Genomic DNA, 26,204 nt, shown 5'->3' on the forward strand with positions numbered 1-26,204 from the left:
TTGATCTGCCGGAGTGCGCAGCCCTACCCCCCCCCCCCGGACCGCTGCTTTACCGCGTTATATCCAAATTCATGTTATATTGGGTCGTGTTATATCGGGGTAGAGATGTATTAGGTTGGCCAACATCACCGAAATGAATGCACTGACATTGTCATAAAAAACAGCTGTATATGTTCATACTTTTCAAATCTATTATACTTTTTCAGATACACGTATTTTATCATACACTGTATATGCTTTTAAAGTGTGTATTAATGTTTCAATTTCAATTGAAATTTCCAAACAGTCACTAAATTGGCATGTAACTAGTTCACAAAAGTGTGTGTGGGTGGGTGGTGGTGGGGGGGGGTGTTGGGGAATTTCAGGGGCGGTGTAGGGAAATCACTGGGACAGAGAATACACCCTTACCATGCCTCTTTCAATTTTAGGTGACTGAAAGAACTGCAGTGCTATGATTTCACTGTCGCGTACAGACCTGGCTACAACCACGATAGTGCTTGATGCCTTGTCCAGACTGCTTTGACAGGAGGCTAATTACAGATACTACTGTAATAAAAAGAGCAAGGAATTTGTTTGCTCAAAGGAACGTGTGTACTCAGGAAGAGATGTCGGTTTCCCTTTACGTAATTTGTAGAAGTGCAAATGTTCTTGGTTCATTCATTGGAACAGTGCATGTGGAGGTTGCAGGAATGGACTGTTGAACAGCTAAAAGCTTCCCACAGGGAGGAACCTGATAGCATACTCTGTGATTGGAAAATCATTTAACAAATGCAACCATCTTAGAAGGTAACATCACCTTAAATAAAATAAAAGCTTTCTGGTCACAGTGGGAAAGTTTGGACTTTAAAGATGAAATATATGGGGGGGGGAAGAGGAGGGGAACAGCAGCTTGTAACAGGAAAAGGAAAGTTCTGAGGCTCATGATTTTAAAACTACTGAACATTTTGGGGTTTCAAAAGCTTTAGCCAAGCGAAGGGAGAATTTCTACTGGGGCAATGCTGTCAGGCTGTAGAGATTAATTTCCTGCACCAATGTGATGCTTAAATTACAAAGAATGGTTCCCCTAAGACAGGAAGAGCCCAACTGCAGCCATATGTTGTGGGTGCACTGGTGCAGTGCATTGCTATTTATGTGCTTGGGCTTCTTCCTGAGACTGAGGATGACAATGACTATTTGCTAGTTCCTACTGATTTCACAAAAGGAATTGAAGTTTGCCTCCTAAGAAACCCACTGTCTGTGAAAGTAGTAGTGGTTCTAGTGAAGGAATTTTTCATCAGCGTTGGGGTCCCTCTTACTAGGTGAGTTAAACACACAAAGCAAGGGAGAAACTTTGAATCTAGAGTGTTTCAGCAGGTTGTGAGATTCTTGGAAGTGACAAACCGCCCCCCCCCCCACGTGACAATCTCATGGGATGGTTGAATAGTTCAATTACTCTGAGGGTTCAGGAGGCTAGTGTTAGTGCTGTTGTGTAGAGATAGGCTTCTGGATCCTCAGTCTCATTGAACAATTAACTGTCCTGGTAAATAAGCAGGATTGCACTAAAGGTACCTGATTCTATCAGTTTCTCCTCCTAATGGAACCACTCCACAGGGCCTTGAACCCGTGCTAAACGCTTGGATTAAAAAGGGTAAGGGTATCTACATCCTTGCAAGTATAGTCCTTTCTCCCATTTTGTAGCCCTGCTTCAGTCGTATTATGCCTTCCATCGTTTTGTGATGCTGAATGATGGATCATTTTCCTAGATTGGGGCATAAGCCTTCTAAAAATTATAGTACAACCTCAATTTTATCAACACAACTCCTCTGAACGACTCGTTGTATGAATCATTTTCCCCTGGGGCATGGTGGTGGGGAAATGACACAGTGATACTGAGGAAGAATAGCTTAACATCCTTTCACATTCTAGTTCTTTCAATGCATTTGAAATCTCTGCACTAGTTTGATAAAGGGAAGAAAGCATCCTCCAACTTGTGCTGTACCTACTCTACTTTTGAAATGTCAATTTTATTAACTCAAGTCCTCAGTTCATAAAATGGAGGGTTTTATTGTAAAACAATTTAAACTTAGAATCGCTTTTTGGTCGTTTCTGGTTTACAGAGTTGATGCCTTAATTACCTAGTCCATACTCTACCCTCCTCCCCGACCTACCCCCGAGATACCAGCCTATGGACAGGGGGAAGGGCCCTGGCACTGCCCCCTCTCCTGATCGTTTTCGGAAGCGGAGGGAGGGTCTGTGGCGGTGTGGGGGAAGCCCCGCGCCTGGGGTCGCACGGCGAGGGGCTACGGCAATCTCCGCTCGCCTGGACTTAAGCGTCTGGTCCAAAGCGCCCTGGGGAGAAGACACCCCCGCCCCCCCGCAGTTGTTTCATGTCTCTTGATCTGTTGGCATCTGCCTGGGCCCTTCCAGCTCTTCGGGTCTCTCTCCCGGCAGCGGGTCCTGCCCCTCCCCCGACGGCGGCATATCACCGCCTCAGCCCAGGGGCCAGCGCTACCCCCGCAACCCCGCGGCTGGGCGCTGTCCTGGGCGGCCCTGAGCGGGCGGGAGCCGGGGGCCGCGCTGGGGGCGCCGAGCTGAGGAGCGGTGCGGGGCTGGGCGGCGCCGCGGGCGAGGGGCGCTGTCTCTCCTGCGCAGGGCCAGCTCCCTGTCCGTTAGCAGCAGGTGAGAGGGCCCCTCCCGTCACCCTGCGCGGCGGCTCCAAGCGCCTCTCTCCGCGCAGGCGGGTAGGCGCCCGGGGCGCGTCTCGGGGGGCGAGGCTGGTGCTTGTTGCGGGGCTTGGCAGGTTTGTGAGCTGTGGGCGGGTTAGAGGGATGCATGGTGTGTTGTGATCCATTCAGGCGTGTCTCCGGTGAGTTGGAAGGATGCACGGGGGTGCTGTGATCCATTCAGGGGTGGCGTGTCTCGGGTGGGTTGGAGAGATGCACGGGGGGCGGCTGGGATCCACTCAGAGGCGGCGTGTCTCGGGTGGGTTGGAGGGATGCACGGGGGTGCTGTGATCCATTCAGAGGCGGCGTGTCTCGGGTGAGTTGGAGGGATGCACGGGGGCTGGGATCCACTCAGAGGGGGCGGGTCTCGGGTGAGTTGGAGGGACGCACGGGGGCTGGGATCCACTCAGAGGTGTCGGTGTCTCGGGTGGGTTGGAGGGACGCACGGGGGCTGGGATCCACTCAGAGGCGGCGAGTCTCGGGTGAGTTGGAGAGACGCACGGGGGGGCGGCTGGGATCCACTCATAGGCGGCGAGTCTGGGTGAGTTGGAGAGATGCAGAAGGGGCTGGGATCCACTCAGAGGCGGCGAGTCTGGGTGAGTTGGAGAGATGCAGAGGGGTCTGGGATCCACTCAGAGGCGGCGAGTCTCGGGTGAGTTGGAGGGATGCAGGGGGACTGTGACCTTTATAAGGTCTGAGTGTCATTTGTGGAGTATGCTTGTACGCTTGCTTCAGAGACTTCGCCTGCCCTGTTCTTTCTCTGTTTCTTTCCCTCTCTTTCATTCTGTCCAGTACCAGTCTACCGTGCTCCTGTAACACTGTGGGCACACGGGCTGTAGCTCTAGCTCCTGTCCTGGGGAAGAACCTCTTTGTCTTGTCACTTCTCCAAATCTCACCTGAAAATCTTTCCGAAGAACTCTGGATTTCTCTCTTCCAGTTATTTAACTCTGTAATCTCTTTGGGATGAAAGATGATGTATACATGCTAGTTGTGTTGTGTTTGTTTCCTAAGGCATAGCATTCATCACATATGGAGGACAATTCTAGTTTCCTAAATGCCCAACCCCCCAAGACACAGCATCTCTGCACTGCGGGATTTTGTTTCATAAATACCCTCTGCTCCCCAGGGGCCCAGATGTTCCTACTGGAGGTGGTACTCTCTCTCTCTCTCTCTCTTTTGCCTTTCTTTTTATTTTTTTAACTGTCTTTGGGTCCAAACAGGAAAAAGTGTTACTTGTACTTTGCTTAGTAACTTCCTATTTCATTATAGCCTCCTTTAATCTTTAGAGGGGGAGGGAGGATGCATTCGCTTAAAGAGAAATCCCTGTTGTACAGCTACAATAAGTTAGACTTATCTTATGAATAGTGGTGTTTCTGTTAAATCTCTAGGATGTCCGGTGTGGAAAAGTAACTGATCTTTGCTGGAAGTGATGCCTGCATGAGTTCAGAACAGTCTAGAATAGATAGCAGTCTCCTTTGGTGCTGAGCAGCCTGATTATATCTTCGGTTCTGACCAGAGGCTATATAAGAAGGTTGCAGCTCAAGCAACTATTCATTTTTTTCACTGCCTATATCAGTAAAAGTTGAAATTCAGCTCTGTCACTAATTGTCAGTCTCTTTTTGAGCACCATTTTTCTAAAAAATTTAATTGCTATAGTTTGATGTAGTGTAGGCTTTTTGCCAGATGTTTGCTGCTTAGGGCATTTTGGTTTTGCTTATGATTCCACTGAGCTGCTTCTGGCTGTTGTGGAGCATCCAGATAACTCATTTCTATAATGATATAGTGTCTAGAGCAGAAAAACATATTTGGTGCTGCTTTGCCTAGGGGAGGAACACATAATGAGTTGATGCTTGTATATAAGGCTTTCACAAACACCACATGAAGAACCTAGTAAAACATCCTTAAACTTTCCTTTTAGAGTTGGCTACGTGGGTGTTGTCTCCTGAGGCAGATTGCCTAAAAGAGTTCATGACTAGGTTCCTGTTTCAATCTATAGCCAGCTACTGGGTGCCAGGTGGGTTTCATGCACGAAGGAAGCATGATGTGCAAGGATTTAATTAAAGCATCTTATGGGACAGACTCCAATGCTGAGGGTCATACTAAACTGTCCTTTGAACATGTGGTTCAACCCAGTGAGTAAGAAGGGGTTAGCTCCAAGATCAAGCACCCCTTGAACACTGACATCAAATCCACACGTCATTTAAGTCATTTAAGGTAAGTCTTCGCTGCAATTAAAAACCCACAGCTGGCCCATGTCAGCTTGCTTGGCTCAGGCTGTAGCCTAAACTCTGGTATCTTCCCATCTTGCAGGGTCCTACAGCCCAAGCCTGCACCATAATTAAACAGCTCCTTAGCCCAAGTTGGCTGAAACAGGCCAGCCACAGGTGTCTAATTGCAGTGTGGACATACTCGTAAGACTCTCTTTTTCAGCAATATTGTTCCTTCTCATAGATAAAGGAGAAGAAACAATGAAGATAAGAGTTTCATGACACATTTTGGTAGCATGACCAATGTTATGTAGAAAACCTGACCTATGAGGAAAAGCTTAAAAAAAACCAAAAAACACTGGGCATGTTTAGTTTCGAGAAAAGAAGCCCAAGAGAAGACTAAATCTTCAAATATGTTAAGGGCTGTTATAAAGAGAACAGTGATCAGTTGTTTTCCATATCCACTGAAGGTAGGACACGAAGTAATGGGTTTAATCTGCAGCAAGGGAGACCTAGATTAGATATTAGGAAATGCCCTGGGCAACAGTAGCACCACCCCCAGGCAGCGACAGCCCATTGGCACCAACCATCACCCAGCAACAGCCCATTATGTAATTGTAAATGTATACATACCATTAAAGCATTTAATGTTTTTAAATAATGTATTTAGTGTATTTTCAAATTATTACAAATTAATTTTTGAATGTATTTCACTAGTTATTTTTTACATTTCCAAATACATGTTACTATAGTATTGCAACTTTTTTTTATGGAAGGGGCCCCTGAAATTGTTTTGTCCCAGGCCCCCTGAATCCTCTGGACGACCCTGAGCATCATCAGTGTCAGGCAGAGTGGACTGAGTTAAATCATTGATTTAAATCAGCAAACTGGAAACCTTAATTTAAATAATTTTAATCTTGTTTTGCATTTGTACTTTTTAGTTATCTTCCTAAAGATTGGTTGATTCTCATTGGTGGGTATAGCCATTGAAACATGTTGATTTGCAACTAAATATAGCCTTTAAACTAAAGTAGGTGGTACTTCTTGATGACCAGGGTACATTATGTTTATTCTGTATACATTTATTTAAGCAGCTATATAGTTTAAAATTATTCAGATTCTTAATTTTTACATTTCTTATGTTAGAAAATAGTGACTGACATATCTCTTATGCACTCTGATTTAATATTTTATTTGTGACGTTTTGTCAAAGTACATTTGGACGGAAATTGGAATTCAATTAAAAATGCACAGAAAGCTTTTTAAAATAGTTTTATTTAACTAATAAAAATAATCTTAAATGTGCTATATTAAAAAAAAAGGAAGTTATCAAAATATGTTTTGCATTTAAAATTAACGGATTTATTAAATGAAGGAAGTATTATCTGTAACTAGTGACCAGAAATCAGTTCAATTCACCACGTCCTTCAAAGATTTTAAAAATTGTAGATCTCATCCTGTCACACCTCATTCTTATTCATAGATTAGAAGAGGTAAACAAACTCTCATACTTGTTCAACACTCAACTAGTTTCCTGATTTTTTTTTCCCTGCACCCCAAACCCCTGAACCAGCCTGTTGAAAATGAGTAAGTGAGGGTAGGGAGAGTGAGCAACAGGGAGGGGGGATGGAGTGAGCATGGCGTGGGGCCTCGGAGGAAGGGCGGGGCAAGGGTGTTCAGTTTTGTGCAAGTAGAAAGTTGTCAACCCTACTCCTTGCTACAGGCCAATTGGGCAGAATTTTGACAGAGGCAGCACAAGGCACATCCCTGATACAAATTGGAGAGGGTCCAGAGAAGAGCAACAAGAATGATTAAAGGTCTTGAGAACGTGACCTATGAAGGAAGGCTGAAAAAATTGGGTTTGTTTAGTTTGGAAAAGAGACGACTGAGAGGAGACATGATAGCAGTTTTCAGGTATCTAAAAGGATGTCATAAGGAGGAGGGAGAAAACTTGTTCACCTTAGCCTCTAAGGATAGAACAAGAAGCAATGGGCTTAAACTGCAGCAAGGGAGGTTTAGGTTGGACATTAGGAAAAAGTTCCTAACTGTCAGGATGGTTAAACACTGGAATAAACTGCCTAGGGAGGTTGTGGAATCTCCATCTCTGGAGATATTTAAGAGTAGGTTAGATAAATGTCTATCAGGGATGGTCTAGACAGTATTTGGTCCTGCCATGAGGGCAGGGGACTGGACTCGATGACCTCTTGAGGTCCCTTCCAGTCCTAGAATCTATGAAAGGCCACTTCCCTGCAAAATATCAAGTCCCTGATCCAAAGTATGGGGACACTAGAGCTGTTCAAAGAAGATCCCTAAACAATTTTGTAACGTGCAAAACAATTACGTATCTCTAACCTCGTTCTCAGAAATTGCTAAACTGTTCTGGCTGAAATTTTCCAGAATAATTCAGTCTGAGGTAGATAACTAGCATGTAAAATTTCAGCCCGAACAGTTAAAGTTTGGCAGAGGTATAACCAATTGAAAATAGAGTTTTATAATGGGAAGTGTCAGGCTGCGTACTAGCAGCCCAGCCTGTAATAATAAAAATAGATTTTAATTGGCTATTAAACTTCATTCTTCAGTGCTTAAGGCAGTCTTTAACAGAGTTGTTTGCACCTTCTTCTGAAGCATCTGGTGCTGGCCATTCTTAGAGAGAGGGTACTTGACTAGGACTATAGGTTTGATCCAGTATGACCGTTCCCATGTTCAGGTACCAGCCAGGGGGCTGCTTTCTTTCTTTCTTTCTTTCTTTCTTTCTTTCTTTCTTTCTTTCTTTCTGTATGCATGCATGCATGCATGCATGCATGCATGCATGCATGCATGCAACACTTTAATCAAAGACCTGTGCAGAATGAGTAATTTGATTCCCAGATGAAGAAGGGCATATGCTGCCAGCAGAGGTCATCCTCTGCATGAGCTGGTTTGTCATCTTTGGTGTCAGCGTCCACCTACCACATTTCATGGGGTTGCTGAAAGTCTTGAACTAACTTTTGTCGACATTCATAATCTCCATACGCTTCTTTGATTCATGCTTCTGAAACTGTTTCCAAGGTATGGGAGGTCAAATTCTCCCACTCCTAGAACTTCAGTGAGGATTGTGTATATCCTGCACAGGGAGACCCGAACATCTGGAGTTCCTTGGGCTGGCTGTTAGGCATTACTTTCTGATTATTTGGGATGGCTTTTTGAGGTAGGGAATCCAATTAACACTTTATGCCTGGAGCAGTAGGTACAAAAGCTGTCTCCTGCAGGTGGCGTAGCTCCTTCTGTTTTATATTTAATCTCTCTCTCACAACCCCCTTTATATAGCTGCATATTTTTGAACTACTCCTAAGAACATAAGAGTGGCCGTACTGGGTCAGACCAAAGGTCCATCTAGCCCAGTATCCTGTCTACTGACAGTGGCCAATGCCAGGTGCCCCAGACGGAATGAACCTAACAGGTAATGATCAAGTGATCTCTCTCCTGCCATCCATCTCAACCCTCTGACAAATAGAGTCTAGGGACACCATTCCTTACCCATCATGGCTAATAGCCATTAATGGACTTAACCTCCATGAATTTATCCAGTTCTCTTTTAAACGCTGTTATAGTCCTAGCCTTCACAACCTCTTCAGGTAAGGAGTTCAACAAGTTGATTGTGTGCTGTGTGAAGAAGAACTTCCTTTTATTTGTTTTAAACCTGCTGCCTATTAATTTCATTTGGTGACCCCTAGTTCTTGTATTATGGGAATAAGTAAATAACTTTTCCTTATCCACTTTCTCCACATCACTCATGATTTTATATACCTCTATCATATCCCCCCCCCTTAGTCTCCTCTTTTCCAAGCTGAAGAGTCCTGGCCTCTTTAATCTCTCTTCATATGGGACCCGTTCCAAACCCCTAATCATTTTAGTTGCCCTTCTCTGAATCTTTTCTAGTACCAGTATATCTTTTTTGAGATGAGGAGACCACATCTGTACGCAGTATTCAAGATGTGGGTGTACCATTGATTTATATAAGGGCAATAATATATTCTCCGTCTTATTCTCTATCCCCTTTTTAATGATTCCTAACATCCTGTTTGCTTTTTTGACTGCCTCTGCACACTGCGTGGACATCTTCAGAGAACTATCCACGATGACTCCAAGATCTTTTTCCTGACTTGTTGTAGCTAAATTAGCCCCCATCATATTGTATGTATAGTTGGGGTTATTTTTTCCAATGTGCATTACTTTACATTTATCCACATTAAATTTCATTTGCCATTTTGTTGCCCTATCACTTAGTTTTGTGAGATCTTTTTGAAGTTCTTCACAGTCTGCTTTGGTCTTAACTATCTTGAGCAGTTTAGTATCATCTGCAAACTTTGCCACCTCACTTTTTACCCCTTTCTCCAGATCATTTATGAATAAGTTGAATAGGATTGGTCCTAGGACTGACCCTTGGGGAACACCACTAGTTACCCCTCTCCATTCTGAGAATTTACCATTAATTCCTACCCTTTGTTCCCTGTCTTTTAACTAGTTCTCAATCCATGAAAGGACCTTCCCTTTTATCCCATGACAACTTAATTTACGTAAGAGCCTTTGGTGAGGGACATAGTGTGGACATAGTGTACTTAGATTTCTAAAGGCTTTCTAGAAATCTAAGTACACTATGTCCACTGGATCCCCCTTGTCCACATGTTTGTTGACCCCTTCAAAGAACTCTAATAGATTAGTAAGACACAATTTCCCTTTAGAGAAACCATGTTGACTTTTGCCCAACAATTTATGTTCTTCTATGTGTCTGACAATTTTATTCTTTACTATTGTTTCGACTAATTTGCCCGGTACTGACATTAGACTTACCAGTCTGTAATTGCCGGGATCACCTCTAGAGCCTTTTTTAAATATTGGCGTTACATTAGCTATCTTCCAGTCTTTGGGTATAGAAGCCGATTTAACGGACAGGTTACAAACCCTAGTTAATAGTTCCGCAATTTCACATTTGAGTTCTTTCAGAACTCTTGGGTGAATGCCATTTGGTCCCAGTGACTTGTTAATGTTAAGTTTATCAATTTAATTCCAAAACCTCCTCTAGTGACACTTCAATCTGTGACAGTTCCTCAGATTTGTCACCTACAAAAGCCGGCTCAGGTTTGGGAATCTCCCTAACATCCTCAGCCGTGAAGACTGAAGCAAAGAATTTACTACTATAAAATTGGCAATTGATTCTGGCATGTCATTAACTCTTAATCTTATTGTAACTCTTAAATGCCTTTTTGTCACTAAATATAGTTATTCAGTGACTTAAAACATCAAGGGGAAATCTGGTTACTCAACTTTGTTTCTTTTAGTCAAAGGATGTGAAATTCAAACAGTTAACCCAGTTGATACAAAAATCTGTTGTACATATTTAGCTGAAAAGTCTTAATTTACTGGAAAAACAAATGCAGTAAATTGAGAATAAAAATTTCCCCACATTTTTGTATGTGCTGTTAGTGATTAAGAATTTGCAAGAGCAAAAACTAGAAAAGAGCTACATTTATCTTCATCGTTGAATACTGGCTGCTTATCAAGCTTTTTCATGCAAACAGCTACACACATACTTAACATCACACAGAGGAGTCATCCTCTTGTACATAAATGTTTGCAAGATTAGTGCCACAATAATTGTAATGAGCATTTTGAAAAAATTTTACATTTAACTAGGTAGGAATTTCTAATGTTTATAAACCTATTTATTTAGTACTAATTGAAGGAATCAAAAGTTATTTTCATAGTATTTGAACACATGGTACAGGAACCACCCCATTTACCATTGAAAGACAGCCTGTGATGTAGAACACAACTGTTTGATAATTATACAGTAGTTTATGACATGAAGTGAAGAGTGGTATATTTAGCTGAAATTTCTGTGAGAATTTAGATAGAACATAATTACTCAAGTGAGAATTTGACCAGGATACCAACACCTCTACAAAAACGACCTGTAAAATTGACATCCAAAGGGTCTATTAAAAACTAAAATGGTGCCTTTTTTGCCTCTTTATGATGCAAAATGAAAAGCTGAAAGGTTCTTAACTTTTTCTTTTTGCTTGTTTTTTATCTTAGAAATATCAGCAATGCCATGTCTAAACTTCCTATTTTTGCTAATTGACCTCTGGGGGTTTTGAAGTATGTTTATTTTGAGCTCTAACTCTTTACTCTTTACAAAAGCGTATCCTGTATCCAAAATGTGTTAGTAATTGAAGTTAAATACTTATTAAAAAAACAAACCAAGAATTTTAAGCAATTGCTGAAATTTAGTTCTCTTGACTCTTGTGAGGTTCTCCAGTCATTATAGTGTGTCCCAGGGCAGATTACCTTAATTTCTTATTTAGAAACAAACTAAAAATCAGAGAACGTTAACAAGCAAAAAAAAATTACAAGCCCATTGTTTCTCTTCCTCATTTGCAGATCTCTCTTTAAAGCAGCAGTACTGTATGTGCTAATGCAAGACTTTGAGCTAGTACAACAAAAACATAGGTTTTGTTAGCTTTAGCAAATATTTCCCCTCCATCTAACATTAAGATTTGTTAACTATTTATGTAAAAGCAATCAAAAACATTTTTGGTTTGTATTTCAGTGCAGTGTCTGCCATCCCAAATATTGCAGTATGTGGATTCCTTTGCATGCCTTATACAGGTTTCAGAATGGTAGCCGTGTTAGTCTGTATCAGCAAAAACAACGAGGAGTCCTTGTGGCACCTTAGAGACTAACACATTTATTTGGGCATAAGCTAGAACCCACTTAATCAGATACATGGAATGGAAAATACAGAAGCAAGTATAAATATTATCTGGCTATGTAGACTCTCTCCTCAGGCCCTACGCTACCAGCACTCACAGCTATCTTCGAGACACCATTGACTTCCTGAGGAAACTACAATCCTTTGGTGATTTTCCAGAAAATACCATCCTAGCCACTATGGATGTAGAAGCTCTCTACACGAACATTCCACACAAAGATGGACTACAAGCCATCAGGAATAGCATCCCCGATAGCATCACGGCAAACCTGGTGGCTGAACTTTGTGACTTTGTCCTCACCCATAACTATTTCAGATTTGGAGACAATTTATACCTTCAAGTCAGCGGGACTGCTATTGGTACCCACAGTATGCCAACATTTTTATGGCTGACTTAGAACAATGCTTCCTCAGCTCTCGTCCCCTTATGCCCCTACTCTATTTTGTGCTACATTGATGACATCTTCATCATCTGGACCCATGGGAAGGAGGCCCTTGAGGAATTCCACCATGATTTCAACAATTTCCACCCCACCGTCAACCTCAGCCTGGACCAGTCCACACAAGAGGTCCACTTCCTAGACACTACAGTGCTAATAAGTGATGGTTGCATAAACACCACCCTATACCAGAAACCTACTGACCGCTATACTTACTTACATGCCTCCAGCTTTCATCCAGACCACATCACATGATCCATTGTCTACAGCCAAGCCCTAAGATACAACCGCATTTGCTCCGATCCCTCAGACAGAGACAAATACCTACAGGATCTCTATCAAGCGTTCTTAAAACTACAGTACCCACCTGGGTGAAGTGAAGAAACAGATTGACAGAGCCAGAAGGGTACCCAGATGTCACCTACTACAAGACCAACAAAGAAAGTAACAGAACGCCACTAGCTGTCACCTACAGTCCCCAACTAAAACCTCTCCAGCGCATCATCGAGGATCTACAACCTCTCCTGAAGGATGATCCCTCACTCTCACACACCCTGGGGGACAGGCCAATCCTCGCTTACAGATAGCTCCCCCAACCTGAAGCAAATACTCACCAGCAAGTACACACCACGCAACAAAAACACCAACCCAGGAACCAAACCCTGCAGCAAACTCCGGTGCCAATTCTGTCCACATATCTATTCAAGGGACACCATCATAGGATCTGACCACATCAGCCACACCATCATGGGGGTGCTCGTTCACCTGCACATCTACCAATGTGATATATACCATCATGTGTCAGCAATGCCCCTCTGCCGTGTACATTGGCCAAACTGGACAGTCTCTACGCAAAATAATAAATGGACACAAATCTGACATCAGGAATCATAACATTCAAAAACCAGTAGAACACTTCAATCTCCCTGATCACTCAATAAGACCTAAAAGTGGCAATTCTTCAACAAAAAAAGTTCAAAAACAGACTCCAACGTGAAACTGCAGAACTGGAATTAATTTGCAAACTGGACACCATCTGATTAGGCCTGAATAAAGACTGGGAGTAGTTGGGTCATTACAAAACCTAAAACTAATTTCCCCAATACTAATTTCCCCCTACTGTTACTCACACCTTCTTTTCAACTGTCTGAAATGGGCCACTCTTATTACCACTTCAAAAGTATTTTTCCTCCCTTGGTATCCTGCTGTTAATTGATTTGTCTCGTTAGACTGACCTCACACTTGGTAAGGCAACTCACATCTTTTCATATATTTATACCTGCTCCTGTATTTTCCACTCCATGCATCTGATGAAGTGTGTTCTAGCCCACGAAAGTTTATGCTCAAATAAATGTGTTAGTCTCTGAAGTGCCACAAGGACACCTCGTTGTTTATGCTTTATACAAACTCTCTTACCTTTGCTGAGGCATGAATAAGAGATAGGTATCTCTTGCCAGGAGGATTCTCAAGTCATTCAGATGGTGATTGAGTCCAAGTAGATTAAAGTCAGGCTTTCGAATAGGCAAACCAGTCAGGACAATGATCGGAGATGCAAGCCTGGAGGCATGGGGGACTCACACAGGAACAAGAACTGTCTAAGGGATCTGGTCCAAACAGTAGAGCAAGCACAGCATAATTTGGCTAGAGCTCAGGGCAATCTTTGTTCTCAAGGCTTTACTCACATGTCTTGATTCCCCTCATGCACTGATCATGACAGACAACACCCAGCCATGTTATATGTCAACAGACATAGGAGAACAAGGTCTACAGTCCTGCAGAGAGAGGCTCACTTCCTATTGACTGTACAGAGAAGAATATGCAGTCAATTCACTCCCTTCACTTCTGTGGGAAAATGGAATGTTAATGGCCTTCTGGCTCATCAGGTAAAAGTTGGATCATTCAGAATGTGAACTACACAGAGATGTTCCATTTCCTGGTAAAGAAATTTGGTCTCCTAGCAACAGATGTTTGTTTGCCTACCTGAATGGACAAGATTTCAATGTTCTGCTCTTGCTATGGGATCATAAAGTGAAGACAACAGGTGCCTTGTTACAAAGATGATCAAAAGGGACTCTTATATGCTTTCACTCCCTTGTCCTCTCCTCACCGTAATGCTACTGAAGACCATTAGTGATGCAGCACTGGTAATTCTGGTAGCCTTATTCTGGCTAAGGAGATCTTAGTTCTTTGATCTCCTTGACATGGTACAAATATCATATCCATTCTGGACAGAAAGCAGATGGTAGATATTACAAAGGCCAATCATGTATCAGAATCCAGACAGTCTGAATGTAGCTGCCTGGTGCTTAATCAGAGCCTCTTAAGTCGAAGAGGTTATTCAGAGAGGTAATAACCACTATTTTAGCTTCCAGAAATAAATCGACTATTTATTATATCTTCTGTGTATTCAAGGGCCAGGTTAAGACTTACCCCTTGGTACCAGGACAAAGCTCTCACCCCCCCCACTACTACATAGGTGCCACAGATTCTCACATTTCTTCAATATGGACTCAGGCTAGGATTGGCAGTTCAGACTCTCAAAAGTCAAGTTGGTCCTTTGTTTGCATCCTTAGTAGAGCAGACAAGTATAGAGTTTCATCTTACCCAGATATCCAGTGTTTTTTCTTAAGAAAGCATCCTCCTCCTGAAGTGCATACAGTTCTCTTATGGGATCTTGCCTGGTTCTCTGTGCTAGTAAGGCTCTTTGTTTGAACCACTCCTGAAGGTGCCACATTACTTTCTAAACATTAATGTGGCATTTTTGATAGCAATCATGTCTGTTTCTTCTTCAAGTGCTTGCTCATGTCCATTCCATATTAGGTGTGTGTGCTCGCCACATGCACCAGTGCTGGAAGTTTTTCCTTAGCAGTATCTGTAGGGGACCGACTCTGGCATCCCCTGGAGTGGCACCCGCATGGTGCGGTATAAGGGGCGCCACCGGCTCCCCCCACCCTCAGTTCCTTCTTGCCGCCAGTGACGGTGCCTGAACATCTGCTGCTTTGGCTAGTGTTGTTTAATTCTCTGTTCTTGCGAACTTTGAAAACCTGTAATATAGTTGTATATAGTTAGTAGTTTCTTAGTTATCCTTAGCAGTAGTTTTCAACTCTTCATTAGTTCCGAATGGGACTCAGCCGGGGGACGGGGCATGCCTTGGTCCCCAGGCTTTAAGCCCTGCTATTGCTGCAAAAGGTCAAGCCCTTGGATTGTGAGCTCCCCACGTGTTTGTATGCAGTTGTATGACCCCTACCACAACAGGGCCCTGATTCTGATTGGATCCATCAGTGATGAAAACAATAATGAATGAATAATAAAAAAAAAAGAGAGGATTTAGTAGACAGGAAATAGTCAAGGCAAAAAATTGTCCATTACTGACATGGGAGAGAGTGGAAATAACATATGCCCCTTAAAATCCAGGAAGGTGCCACAAGTACTCCTGTTCTTTTTGCGGATACAGACTAACACGGCTGCTACTTTAAAATCCAGGATAACTTGAGTGTATGCATAAATAAATAACATGGAAATAACATTATTATCAGCATGTTACACTTGAACTTTTACTGTCCATCAATAACTCATCTGAGAATCTGGGTTGTGTTTCAACAAAGCACTTATGAAGATGAATGGCTCCACTGACTTTGGGACTTTTGGGGTTATGGTTAGTGTTTAGCACATGGTAACGTGCTTTGCTGAATTAAGGACTTAATAGATGGAGCTAACCCCTTTATAGAAAGAAAAGAAAACCCTTCTAAGAGATTTTATTTTGAGTTATATCTTCCTAAAAAGTGCCTATCCTAAGCTTATTACTGTACAGTAACTACACTGCAGTGTTGACCTATAATACCCAATAGAGTAACAGATTTCATAATGCTTATTAATGCATATATTGGGACACATGTACCACATCCCTCCTGTTGAAGTATGATTATCTGAACAGAGTCGAGGTTTATTGGTAAGATGATTTGAGGAAGTTTCTAAATTAGTAAGCATAACATTAGGGATTTCAATAAGGCAAAGCATTATCAATTTGACTTCCTCCTTTGGGAAATACAGACAACTGGAAAAAAGACTTAAAAATAAATGTTAGTTTACCTTTGTATTTATTTTGTTTGGATTATTGTATTGGTGTACAGCACTGAGAGAGGTGGAGGAGGTGCCCTATCAATTGAAATAAATAACTTTTTATGTCTATTTCATTACAGTGTTCCCTGCTCCCAGTTATTGTAAAGAAAATGTTTTACTGTTTGCTTTGGATATTTACTGTGCTTTGCAGAACGTATAAAGCAGGTAGGATGAAACACTTCTGTATTACTAACTTGTGTCTTATTTTAAGAAATCTTTCCAAAGAAAAGGAAAAACTGCTATCTTTTCAAGAGTAACTGAAAGGAAAAAGTACATTTAAAACACTAGAATTTCGATTAGGTATGTACTAAATATCTAATTGTATTCAGCTGTATCCCAGTTAATTGGAAATGGTATTTGTGGAGTAGCATAGAGCAACAAATGAAGTAATCACAGATATTGTAGCTGATCTCAATTTACAGTTAGAAAGCAGATAATAAATATAATATCAGTATTTGCTTAATCTCATTATAAACTCACAGAACAAACCACATTAATTAGATAATTCTTTCCCTTGCTTAGGGAAGAGGAGGGCATCTGTATTGAAAAGCCATGACAAAGCTTCTCATTGTCAGCCAGTCAGGATGCAGCTTTTTTGGAGAATTTTAAACTAAACAAATGTGAACTAACAGTATTTAATATTTACAGGCAAGATGTGTACAGCCACATATTCCCTATTCAGAGACAAATTTAATAAACCTTAATGATCATATATTGTTCACAATTTAAAGAGTTGGTATTTGTCGTCAGTGCAAAATAGTATTTGAGATTCCTATTTTCCTTTATCCTTAGAACAGGAAATAACAGTGCTAATTTGGCAAAAAATTGAGTCTTTAGTGGCTAAATTGGCAGTTCACGTGCAAATTGTTATGCATCACTTTGCAAAGATTTTAAAGTAATCACAAGACAGGCAACAAGGTCACGTTTAAAAGGATTTTTGTCTCTTTTTGGCTTTGAGTTGCATGCAAGAAATATACAAATGTCTTCAGAAGCCAGAACACTCTATGGAAGGGATACAGAATGTATAGATGTACAACTGAACAGTAACCTATCAGATAGATCACTATGCAACCAGTATTTAAAATCTTTGATTTGGACACTTGTGTAACAAAAGAAGTAAATAGACGATTCAACCTACCTAAATGCATACATGTAGGTTAACATGGCATTAGAGAAAAAGAGCAAAAAGCATGGAAGAGATGAGTTCCTTTGGGGTGCAGAAGTAAAAAGGAATAAAAGATCACCTACATATGAAAGCAGTTTTGGAAGCTTTGCATTTTAGTCACATTAATGTTGTCCTGTACCATGGGGCACAAACACCACTGAAAAGCAAAGGAAATTTGCTTTCTGCAACTTCCCTAACAAACAGGGTGTTTGTGAGGAGAGCTGGGTTAATAGTGTGTAGTATAGAGGGAAATGACACACATTTGGAACAAAATTTGACTATTTCACTGAATGAACTAGATGATGAGCACTTCAGACCACCACCCTATCTGCATCTTATTTTCATATTCATAGACCAGGTCATTCTAATGAAGGAGAGTTTGTGTGTTTGTGTGTAATGTTTGTTTATAATATCAGCTATGTTAAAAGAACATTATTGAGGTTGCAAAGTCAAGCACTAAAAAGTTAGGAATTGTCAGAATTAAGATTGCCTGTGCATCTTAAATTATTTCTTTCCATATGGAAAATTTGAATCCAAATAGTTAGTTATAAGCAATTGAAACAGGATATTATAATAGGAAGTATCCGACAACCTTAATAATACACTGTGATACCAATCCCTCCTATAATGAGAGATGAAACATATGGCAACCTCTAGGGGCAGGATGCATGGCTCAGCTAGCTGTAATACAATGATCACAAATGGTTTTGTTCTGTACCCTTCCCCCTGCTTCCTTTGTCTCTTCAGGTGCAGTGAGTGTGATAGGTAAGGGGGGAGAGAGAAAGAGGGATGCCTTGCTGTGTTTGTCCCTCCTTTGTATAGTTTCAGGCCCCCTCTTGAAAAACATTTCCACTTGAGACACAGGAGCCAAAGAGATTATGTGAATGGATATTCTCTGCTGGTTTTTTCACCTGTTTGAACTTTCTTCATCTTCACTTCCTGCTTGATGACTCTGTTTACTGCTTAAATGCAAATTAAGTAGAGCACCCATTCCTTTGTTTACGACAGACCTGTTCGCCAACTTCCATCTGGGCAGGGTTAATAACACCATGCAGGGGAATTTTATAATTTCACATACAATGTTGCCATAGACATTTACTGGGACAATACTGACCAGCAAATTATGGGTTTTGAAATGATACCTTGAAAGGCATGCTTTGCACAAAGATTATTACAATAAGGTGTATGGTGTGAATATAGGGGTGTATTCTGTCACAAACAGTTCTTCAGATTCGTCTCTTAAAAATGGCTCAGGTGGGGAGTCTCCCTCACATCATCTGCAGTGAATACCTGTGCAACGATTTACGGTAATTTATCTTCTCCTCAATGGCCTGGTCTTTCTTGAGTGCTCCTTTAGCATCTCGATTGTTCAGTGGCCCCACTGATTGGCAGACTTCCTGCTTCTGATGTTCTTAAAAAAAAATTTTGCTGTTAGTTTGAGTCATTTACTAGTTGCTCTCCAAATTCTTTTTGGACTGCATAATTATACTTTTACACTTGATTTGCCAGAGTTTGTTCCTTTCTATTTTCTTCAGCAGGATTTGACTTCCAATTTTCATCTCTAATTGCCTCTTTCACTCTGTTTAGCCATGGTGGCATTTTTTGGTCCTCTTACTATTATTTTTAATTTGGGGTATACATTTAATTTGAGACTCTATAATGGTGTTTTTGAAAAGTTCCCATGCAGTTTTCAGGCATTTCATTCTTGTGACTGTTCCTTTTAATTCCCATTTAACTAGCTTCCTCATTTTTGTGTAGCTCCACTTTCTGAAGTTAAATGCTACTGTGATGGGCTTCTTTGGTATTTTTCCTCCCATGGGGATGTTAAATTTAATTATATATATTACCGAGTGGTTCAGCTATATTCACCTCCTGGACAAGATCCTGTGTTCCACTTGGGACTAAACCAAGAATTGCCTCTCCCCTTGTGAGTTCCAAGACTAACTACTGCAAGAAGCAGTCATTAATGGTGTCTAGAAACTTTATTTTTTCATGCTGTCCAGAGATGATGTATCCAGTCAATATGGATATAGTTGAAATCCCACATTATTACTGAGTTTTCTATTTTTGCAGTTTTTCTAAATTTCCCTTAGCATTTCACAATTGCTATTGCCATCTTGATGAGGTAGTCAGTAGTATATTCCTGCTGCTCTACTCTTCTTATTCAAGTATGGAATTTCTAGCTGTAGAGATTCTGTGGTACAGTTTGATTCATTTAAGATTTTTACTATATTTGACACTGTATGCTTTCTTTCACATATGGTGTCACTCTCTCACCAGCCCAATCTATTCTGTTATTCCAATATATTTTGTACCTTGATACTATGGTTTCCCATTGATTGTCATCATTAGATCAAGTTTCTGTGATGCCTGTTATATCAATATCCTCATTTAATACCAGGCACTCAAGTTCACCCATCTTAGTATTTAGACTATTATTGAGGATGCGGGTGATGTCAGGGCCTATGGGTCTTGAATGCTGGTCCACAGAATACTGAGGTGCTAGTATGTTCCAGCCTGCCACCCAGTGCCCTTGTAATTTTTGCTTTGCACATAATTGAATCCCTAATTGGCAAATAGGACCAGAACAGGGGGATAGGAGATATATTTAAGAGGATTTTCTGGAATCAGACTGTGGACATACTATTTCAACAATGTATTATGGTTCTGTACTTATTGCTGCTTTAGTTTGGTGTTTCAAGTTTTTTCTTTCACTTCTGTGTTAGTATGAGAAATTTATTTCACCTTTAATGAATGAATTATCTTAATGCAGGACCTGGGTTGCTGATTGTGGTGACAACTGTTCCTCAAGATCTGGGAATGACATTTGAGTGGAAAAATAGTTTAACTTACAAGGTGCTCCACCTGTTTGAATAAGTTGAAGTAGGATACTGTGTAAATTTGACACCAGAAGTTCTCAAGCTTTACTGTAGTAAGGAATGCATTTTAATGGAGATTATCATGTGAACTGCTTGTTCTCCCATTCAGGATCATCTAATGGTCCAGTGGTAACTACAGCAGTTACATACATGCAAAAATAAAACTAATAAAGTATTTAATTTGTAATTTTGGTGTAGATGTTCGGGAGCCTAAGCTCTGCGACCTCACCCCTTGTGGGGTCCCAGAGAGCCCAAACATCTACACTAGAGTTAAACAACCCCTTAGCCCAAGCCCTGCGAGCTTGAGTCAGCTGACTCGGGCCAGCCATGGGTATTTAATTACAGTGTAGACATACCCATCATCTGACATTTTTTGTTTTTGTTTTTTAGATAGAAATTCTATGAGAAATGCTTACATTTCTCCCCAGTCTCCTGAAATTGAAAGAGGTTCAACCTTAAAACTTCTTTGCATTCTGGGAAACTATGACATGCCTTACAGAAATGCAAGTCACATTATCTGGAAGTTGAATCAGAATTTGATTGCACAAGAAAACTACAACATTATCAATGAAACTGTTGCTGGTGTAACCATCCATAATTTCACCCATGCAAGTGCACATGTGAAATGCTTAATTAAATATCCAGATAAAGAACAACTTCTGGTTCACATCAAAGTTAAATCTGGCTGTAAGTAGAATTACATGATTTTGAAATTAAATGGTTTTAAAATATACTAATGTAAATGATTCCCTTAATAGTTATAGTGCACAACTTTTAAATGTTTTAAAATTATTATTCCATTTGTTAGATTGTTGTATTTATAGGACATCTATGTACAAGCATTTTTTCTATTTTTCTGAAATGACAGAGGAATACCTGCTTCCCTTGCTGATGCGTGTTCATAGTTCTTGACTTCCGTGGGCTTTTGTTCAAGCTCTTAGATGCTAAAGTGTTACATTTAGTCTACCCTACCGTAACAATCTCCAGGGAAGATACTGAGTAAGCTCCTCTTGTCCAGCAAATTATAATTGTCCTATAAGCTGTCTGAAAGTGATGACCTTTTGCACAAACATGCATTTCAGTCTAAAGCTCCTGTGACTGGGGATGAATTAAGGCAGGATCTACAGATTCTTGGTCAGGACTGAGAGGGGGCCAGTGCTTAATTTGTGCCAGGGCTTGCTGGGGCTGAGCCATAGCACCTTTGGGCTTGCCATATCAGCTATGAAAGTAAAAAGGTTGCTTGATCTCTGGCACCTCTTTCAGCACAAATTAAGCACTGGAGGGGGTCAATGCTTCAGTAAAGTTTGGATCCAAGAATAATATGGAGATATACCTATCTCATAGAGCTGGAAGGGACCCCGAAAGGTCATTGAGTCCAGCTCCCTACCTTCACTAGCAGGATCAATTTTGCCCAAGATCCCTAAATGGCCCCCTCAAGGCTTGAACTCACAACCCTGGGTTTAGCAGGCCAAAGCTCAAGCCACTGAGCTATCCCTCCCCCATCAGTGCAGCAAAGTCCACCAGTAGAGAGGAGAGTAGAAGGCAGGAAGTCCAGTGTGCCACAAGCACTTTAACAAAGGAGAGGTCCATTGCTTTTGTTATCTTGGGTGGGAGAGGGCAGCTTTAGTTTGAGGGGTACTTCAGTTGGGTTGTTCCATTGAGACTAGTTCCATCCTACTCAGCTCCCATTCCTCCGTATGGGGAGCCTGGTTTTGGCACAGAAACATCTTTGGAGTCTCATATTATCCTAGATGCCTCCCCACTGTAAAGGTTACAGTGGGTTTCCTTTTTAGGGGAGGGGAATTCTAGCTCTTAGGAGATGGAGGAAATCAGTGGTCTCTTTAGTGTGAGGTGCTGACAAATAATACAGGTAACTCCCCAACCCTCAAAGTCAAAGGCTCATGCAAGGTCCTTAGATCAGTGATATTACTGGTTGTGGAGTCAAAGACTCTTAGAAGGAACCAGTAGGAACTCTGCCTTTTCAGAGGCTGGCTGCTTTTCTCTCTGACTACTACACTTTTAAGGAGTTTCCTGCCTTTATTCCAAACAGCTAATTTGGCCTTCAGCCCCAACTCAGTACACTTGTGGGAAGTCTAAGAAGGGAGTTAATTCCCTGCCTTTGCATCATATTATCACTGGTTCTATGGTTTGATTTTGTAATATAATAGAAAACTTGAGGGTGCATCTTATTTACAAGGCAAGTAAGATATATCTATATCTAGAGAGATAATCACAAATATATATCTGAGCAAAATAAACTTTGAGACTGAAGGTCTATGTGTTTATTGGCCCAAGATAAGATTGCTACTGAAAGTACTTTCAAGCCTGCTGTTTTTTATTATGCCAAAATGCTTAGTTATATATTTTTTGAGATTTAATTTGGCTAAAAACATTTGTTTGAGTTCTAAGGGCAGCAGTGAGTCAAAGTAGGGATACACATATTGTAAATTTATTGAAATTTGCCATGAAGCTAAGCCTTCTGACTGGATGAGATCATACTATTTCTGTACAGTATTCAATTATAAGTTTTTGTCTTAGAGTTTAATTCTCTTTTTTTTAAATCTGATTATAGTTCCACCAAGCACACCAGGGAATATTTCCTGCATTTACCATTACAATGTTAAATTTACTTGCAGTTGGATTCCAGGAAAAGAAACGTATCTTACAACAAAATATACTCTTGTTAGAAAGCGGTAAGTATAGGACTTTGGCTATGGTGGATGAAGACTGTCACCTTTTGGTCACCAGTTTAACTCGAGGCCTGTAATGAGAAAAGTTATTCTACTCTGTTATCTTTTTAGTCTCCTCTGTGAAATAAATTAATGCTTTTAATCCACTATTTAATGGGCAGATATCCATATCATAATTTGGCATTTATATCCTTATTTGCAATCTCACCAAAGAAATCAAGAACTGAATGTATATGGAGACCAAACTGACCTTTTCACACTAAATGTTGTGCTTCAAAGTCAGGGTGGAGGCATTTTGGTGGAGTAGTGTGAAGTAACTTTCCTTGTTATTGCATCTACTATGGGAATAAATAATTAATTTTTTTCTCCAAGGCTTTCAATTGAAAATCACTTAAAACAAGCTCCTTACCATCCTGTCTGGCTACACCAAATTTGATTACTTTGTAGTAATATGTCTTACACATAAGAATGCTTTGGAATAAGTCATAGAATCATAGAAGATTAGGGTTGGAAGAGACCACAGGAGGTCATATAGTCCAATCCCCTGCTCAAAGCAGTACCAACAAATCTTTAATTTCAAGCCTTGAACTTTTGTGGGCTTACTCATAAGAAGGGTACATTGTAGCACTTTGGAGCATAACTAGTGTAAACCCCACTATTTATTATAAGTATTATAAATTTATTTGTATTTTGTTAGAACACATAGTGTAGTTCTTCATTATAACTCCAACAGTGTGATGAAGGCTAATATCATTCTTGGGTATATTAACAGGAGTATTGTATGTAAGGCCATGTCTACACTTATGGGTAGATCGTCACTGCTGCGATCAATGTAATGAGTGTCGATTTAGCGGGTCTGGTGAAGACACACTAAATCGATGTGAGAGCGCTCTCCCATCGATTTGTGTACTCCACCTTCCCGAGAAGAGTAAGGGAAGTTGGTGGGAGAGCATCTCCCGTCGACACAGCGCGGCGTAGACACTGTGGTAAGTTGACCTAAGCTATATTGACTTCAGTTATGTTATTTATGTACAGTAACTCCTCACTTAATGTCATTCCGGTTAATGTTACGTTGCTGATCAATTAGAGAACATGCTTGTTTAAAGTTGTGCAATGCTTCCTTATGACATTGTTTGGCAGCCACCTGTTTTGTCCACTGCTTGCAGGAAGAGCAGCATGTTGGAGCATGTGGGGGCTTGGAACCAGGGTGGACTGGCAGCCCCCCATCAGCTCCCCGTTCCCCTAAGTTCCCTGTGCGGCAGCCACCCAGCAGGCTATCAGTTGCCGGCAGTTCAGCTGTCCCTCCCCCCACTGCCGTGTGCTGCTTCTGCCCTCTGCCTTGGAGCTACTCCTGGGAGCCTCCTGCTTGCTGTGTGGGGGAGCAGGGGGGAAGAAGGGTGCTAATGTCAGCGTGTCCCCACACCCCCAGCTCCTGCCCCCACTCTTGTACCTCATCTCCACAGAGCGTGGGGGAGACATGACAGGGTTCAGAATGGAGGGAGCTTGCTGGCAGCAACTGTTGTCTCAATTTGCTGATCTACTTAAAAAGGCAGTGTACTTAGAGTGGAGTCAACGTACTTAAAGGGGCATCTCTCTCTCTTTCTCTCTCTCTCTCACACGGTGTGTGTGTCTCTCTCTCTCTCTCTCACTCTCACACACACAGGCGCGGTGTGTGTCTCTAGCTCTCTCTCTCACACACATACACACACACGATGTGTGTCCCTGCTCTCTCTGCCATGCTGTGTCTCCACTCTCCATTCGTGGTGCCTTGTAGAGTATGAGGCTACATTAACAACAGTGTGTTAACCCTTGAGGGCTCAACCGAGTGCTAGTTCATCATTTAGCCATAAGGCATTCCCTGGGAAATATCCCACCCTCTGACTCTACCTCCTCAACCAAGCTTCACAATCATCATTGCTGTATACAGTATTAAATTGTTTGTTTAAAACTTATACTGTGTGTGTGTGTGTATAATAGTCTTTTGCCTGGTGAAAAAAATTTCCCTGGAACCTACCCCTCCCCCCCATTTACATTAATTCTTATGGGGAAGTTGGATTCACTTAACATCATTTCGCTTAAAGTTACTGTAACTGAAGTGGTGTAACTTGGGTCGACTTACTGCGGTAGTGTAGACCAGCCCTAAGATACGGGAGATAATTGTTTTGCTGTAATTGGTTCTGTGTATTGTATCCAGTGTTGGGTCCCACACTTTAAGAAAGATATGGACAAGTTGGAGAGAATCCAGAGAAGAGCAACAAAAATGATAAAAGATTTAGAAACCCTGACCTATCAGGAAAAGTTAAAAAAACTGGGTTTGTTTAGTTGTGAGACAAGAAGACTGAGGGGGCACCTGAGAACAGTCTTCAAATATGATAAGAGCTGTTATAAAGAGGATGGTGATCAGTTGTTCTCCATGTCCACTTAAGATAGGATAAGAAATAATCAGTTTAATCTGTAGCAAGGGAGATTTTGGTTAGATAGTAGGAAAAACTCTGACTATAAGGGTAGTTATGAACTGGAATAAGCTTCCAAAGGAGGTTGTGGAACCCCTGTCATCAGAGGTTTTTAAGAACAGATTTGACCAGTGATACTCAAACTTTTGTACTGGTGACCCCTTTCACACAGCAAGTCTCTGAGTGTGACCCCCCCCCTTATAAATTAAAAACATTTTAAAATATATTTAACACCATTATAAATGCTGGAGGCAATGCGGGGTTTGGGGTGGAGGCTGACAGCTCGCAACCCCCAACATAATAACTTCACGACCCTGAGGGGTCCTGACCCCCAGTTTGAGAACCCCTGGGTTAGATAAACAGCTATCAGAGATGGCCTAGGTATACTTGGTCCTGCCTCAGTGTAGGGGACTGGACTAAGTGAAGTCTTGGGGTCCCTTCCAACCCTACACTTCTATGATTCTATGTCTAAAATGGGTCTTGATACCCTGGTCTAGTCTGGTCCAGTAATTAAGTAATTTTAATTGGTCTTCTAATAAGCCTCCTGAGACAGTATGTTGTTATGAATTGTAAGTTGGTTACGACTGAGGGTATTGAACATGAAGATGATTAACATGTTTTAAATAATGAAAAACGCGGTGACTTTTAGAAAATATAGATATACAGAAGACACACAACAGAATGGATGGAAAAACTTCTTTGGTAAAGTAATCCATTAACTTCTGCAATAAATTCTGCAGAAGAATTAGGAAAGTACCTTTATAAAATGTTTCCTATTATGGCTGTCAAGATTAAATT

At 41.2% G+C, this 26,204-nt stretch overlaps 1 protein-coding gene across 11 annotated transcripts in view; it reads left to right on the forward strand.

Moving 5' to 3' along the window:
- Nucleotides 1-509: 509 nt before the first annotated feature.
- The window catches only part of IL31RA (interleukin 31 receptor A), a 79,598-nt gene continuing 53,903 nt past the window's right edge, over nt 510-26,204 (forward strand). For 2 of the 11 annotated variants that reach the window (XM_065598967.1, XM_065598966.1), the window contains exons 1-4: nt 2,289-2,720; nt 16,300-16,384; nt 20,654-20,950; nt 22,836-22,956. In XM_065598967.1, the coding sequence (XP_065455039.1) occupies nt 2,367-2,720; nt 16,300-16,384; nt 20,654-20,950; nt 22,836-22,956 (857 nt within the window). In that variant the 5' untranslated portion in view covers nt 2,289-2,366. Of the gene's footprint in view, nt 787-2,286; nt 2,721-2,794; nt 2,846-2,954; nt 3,019-3,121; nt 3,355-16,299; nt 16,385-20,653; nt 20,951-22,835; nt 22,957-26,204 lie in introns of those variants that run through there. The other 9 variants (XM_065598964.1, XM_065598960.1, XM_065598958.1 and 6 more) reach the window with 9 other exon arrangements.

Source organism: Chrysemys picta, chromosome 6, assembly GCF_011386835.1.
Source record: "Chrysemys picta bellii isolate R12L10 chromosome 6, ASM1138683v2, whole genome shotgun sequence".
NCBI lineage: Eukaryota > Metazoa > Chordata > Testudines > Emydidae > Chrysemys > Chrysemys picta.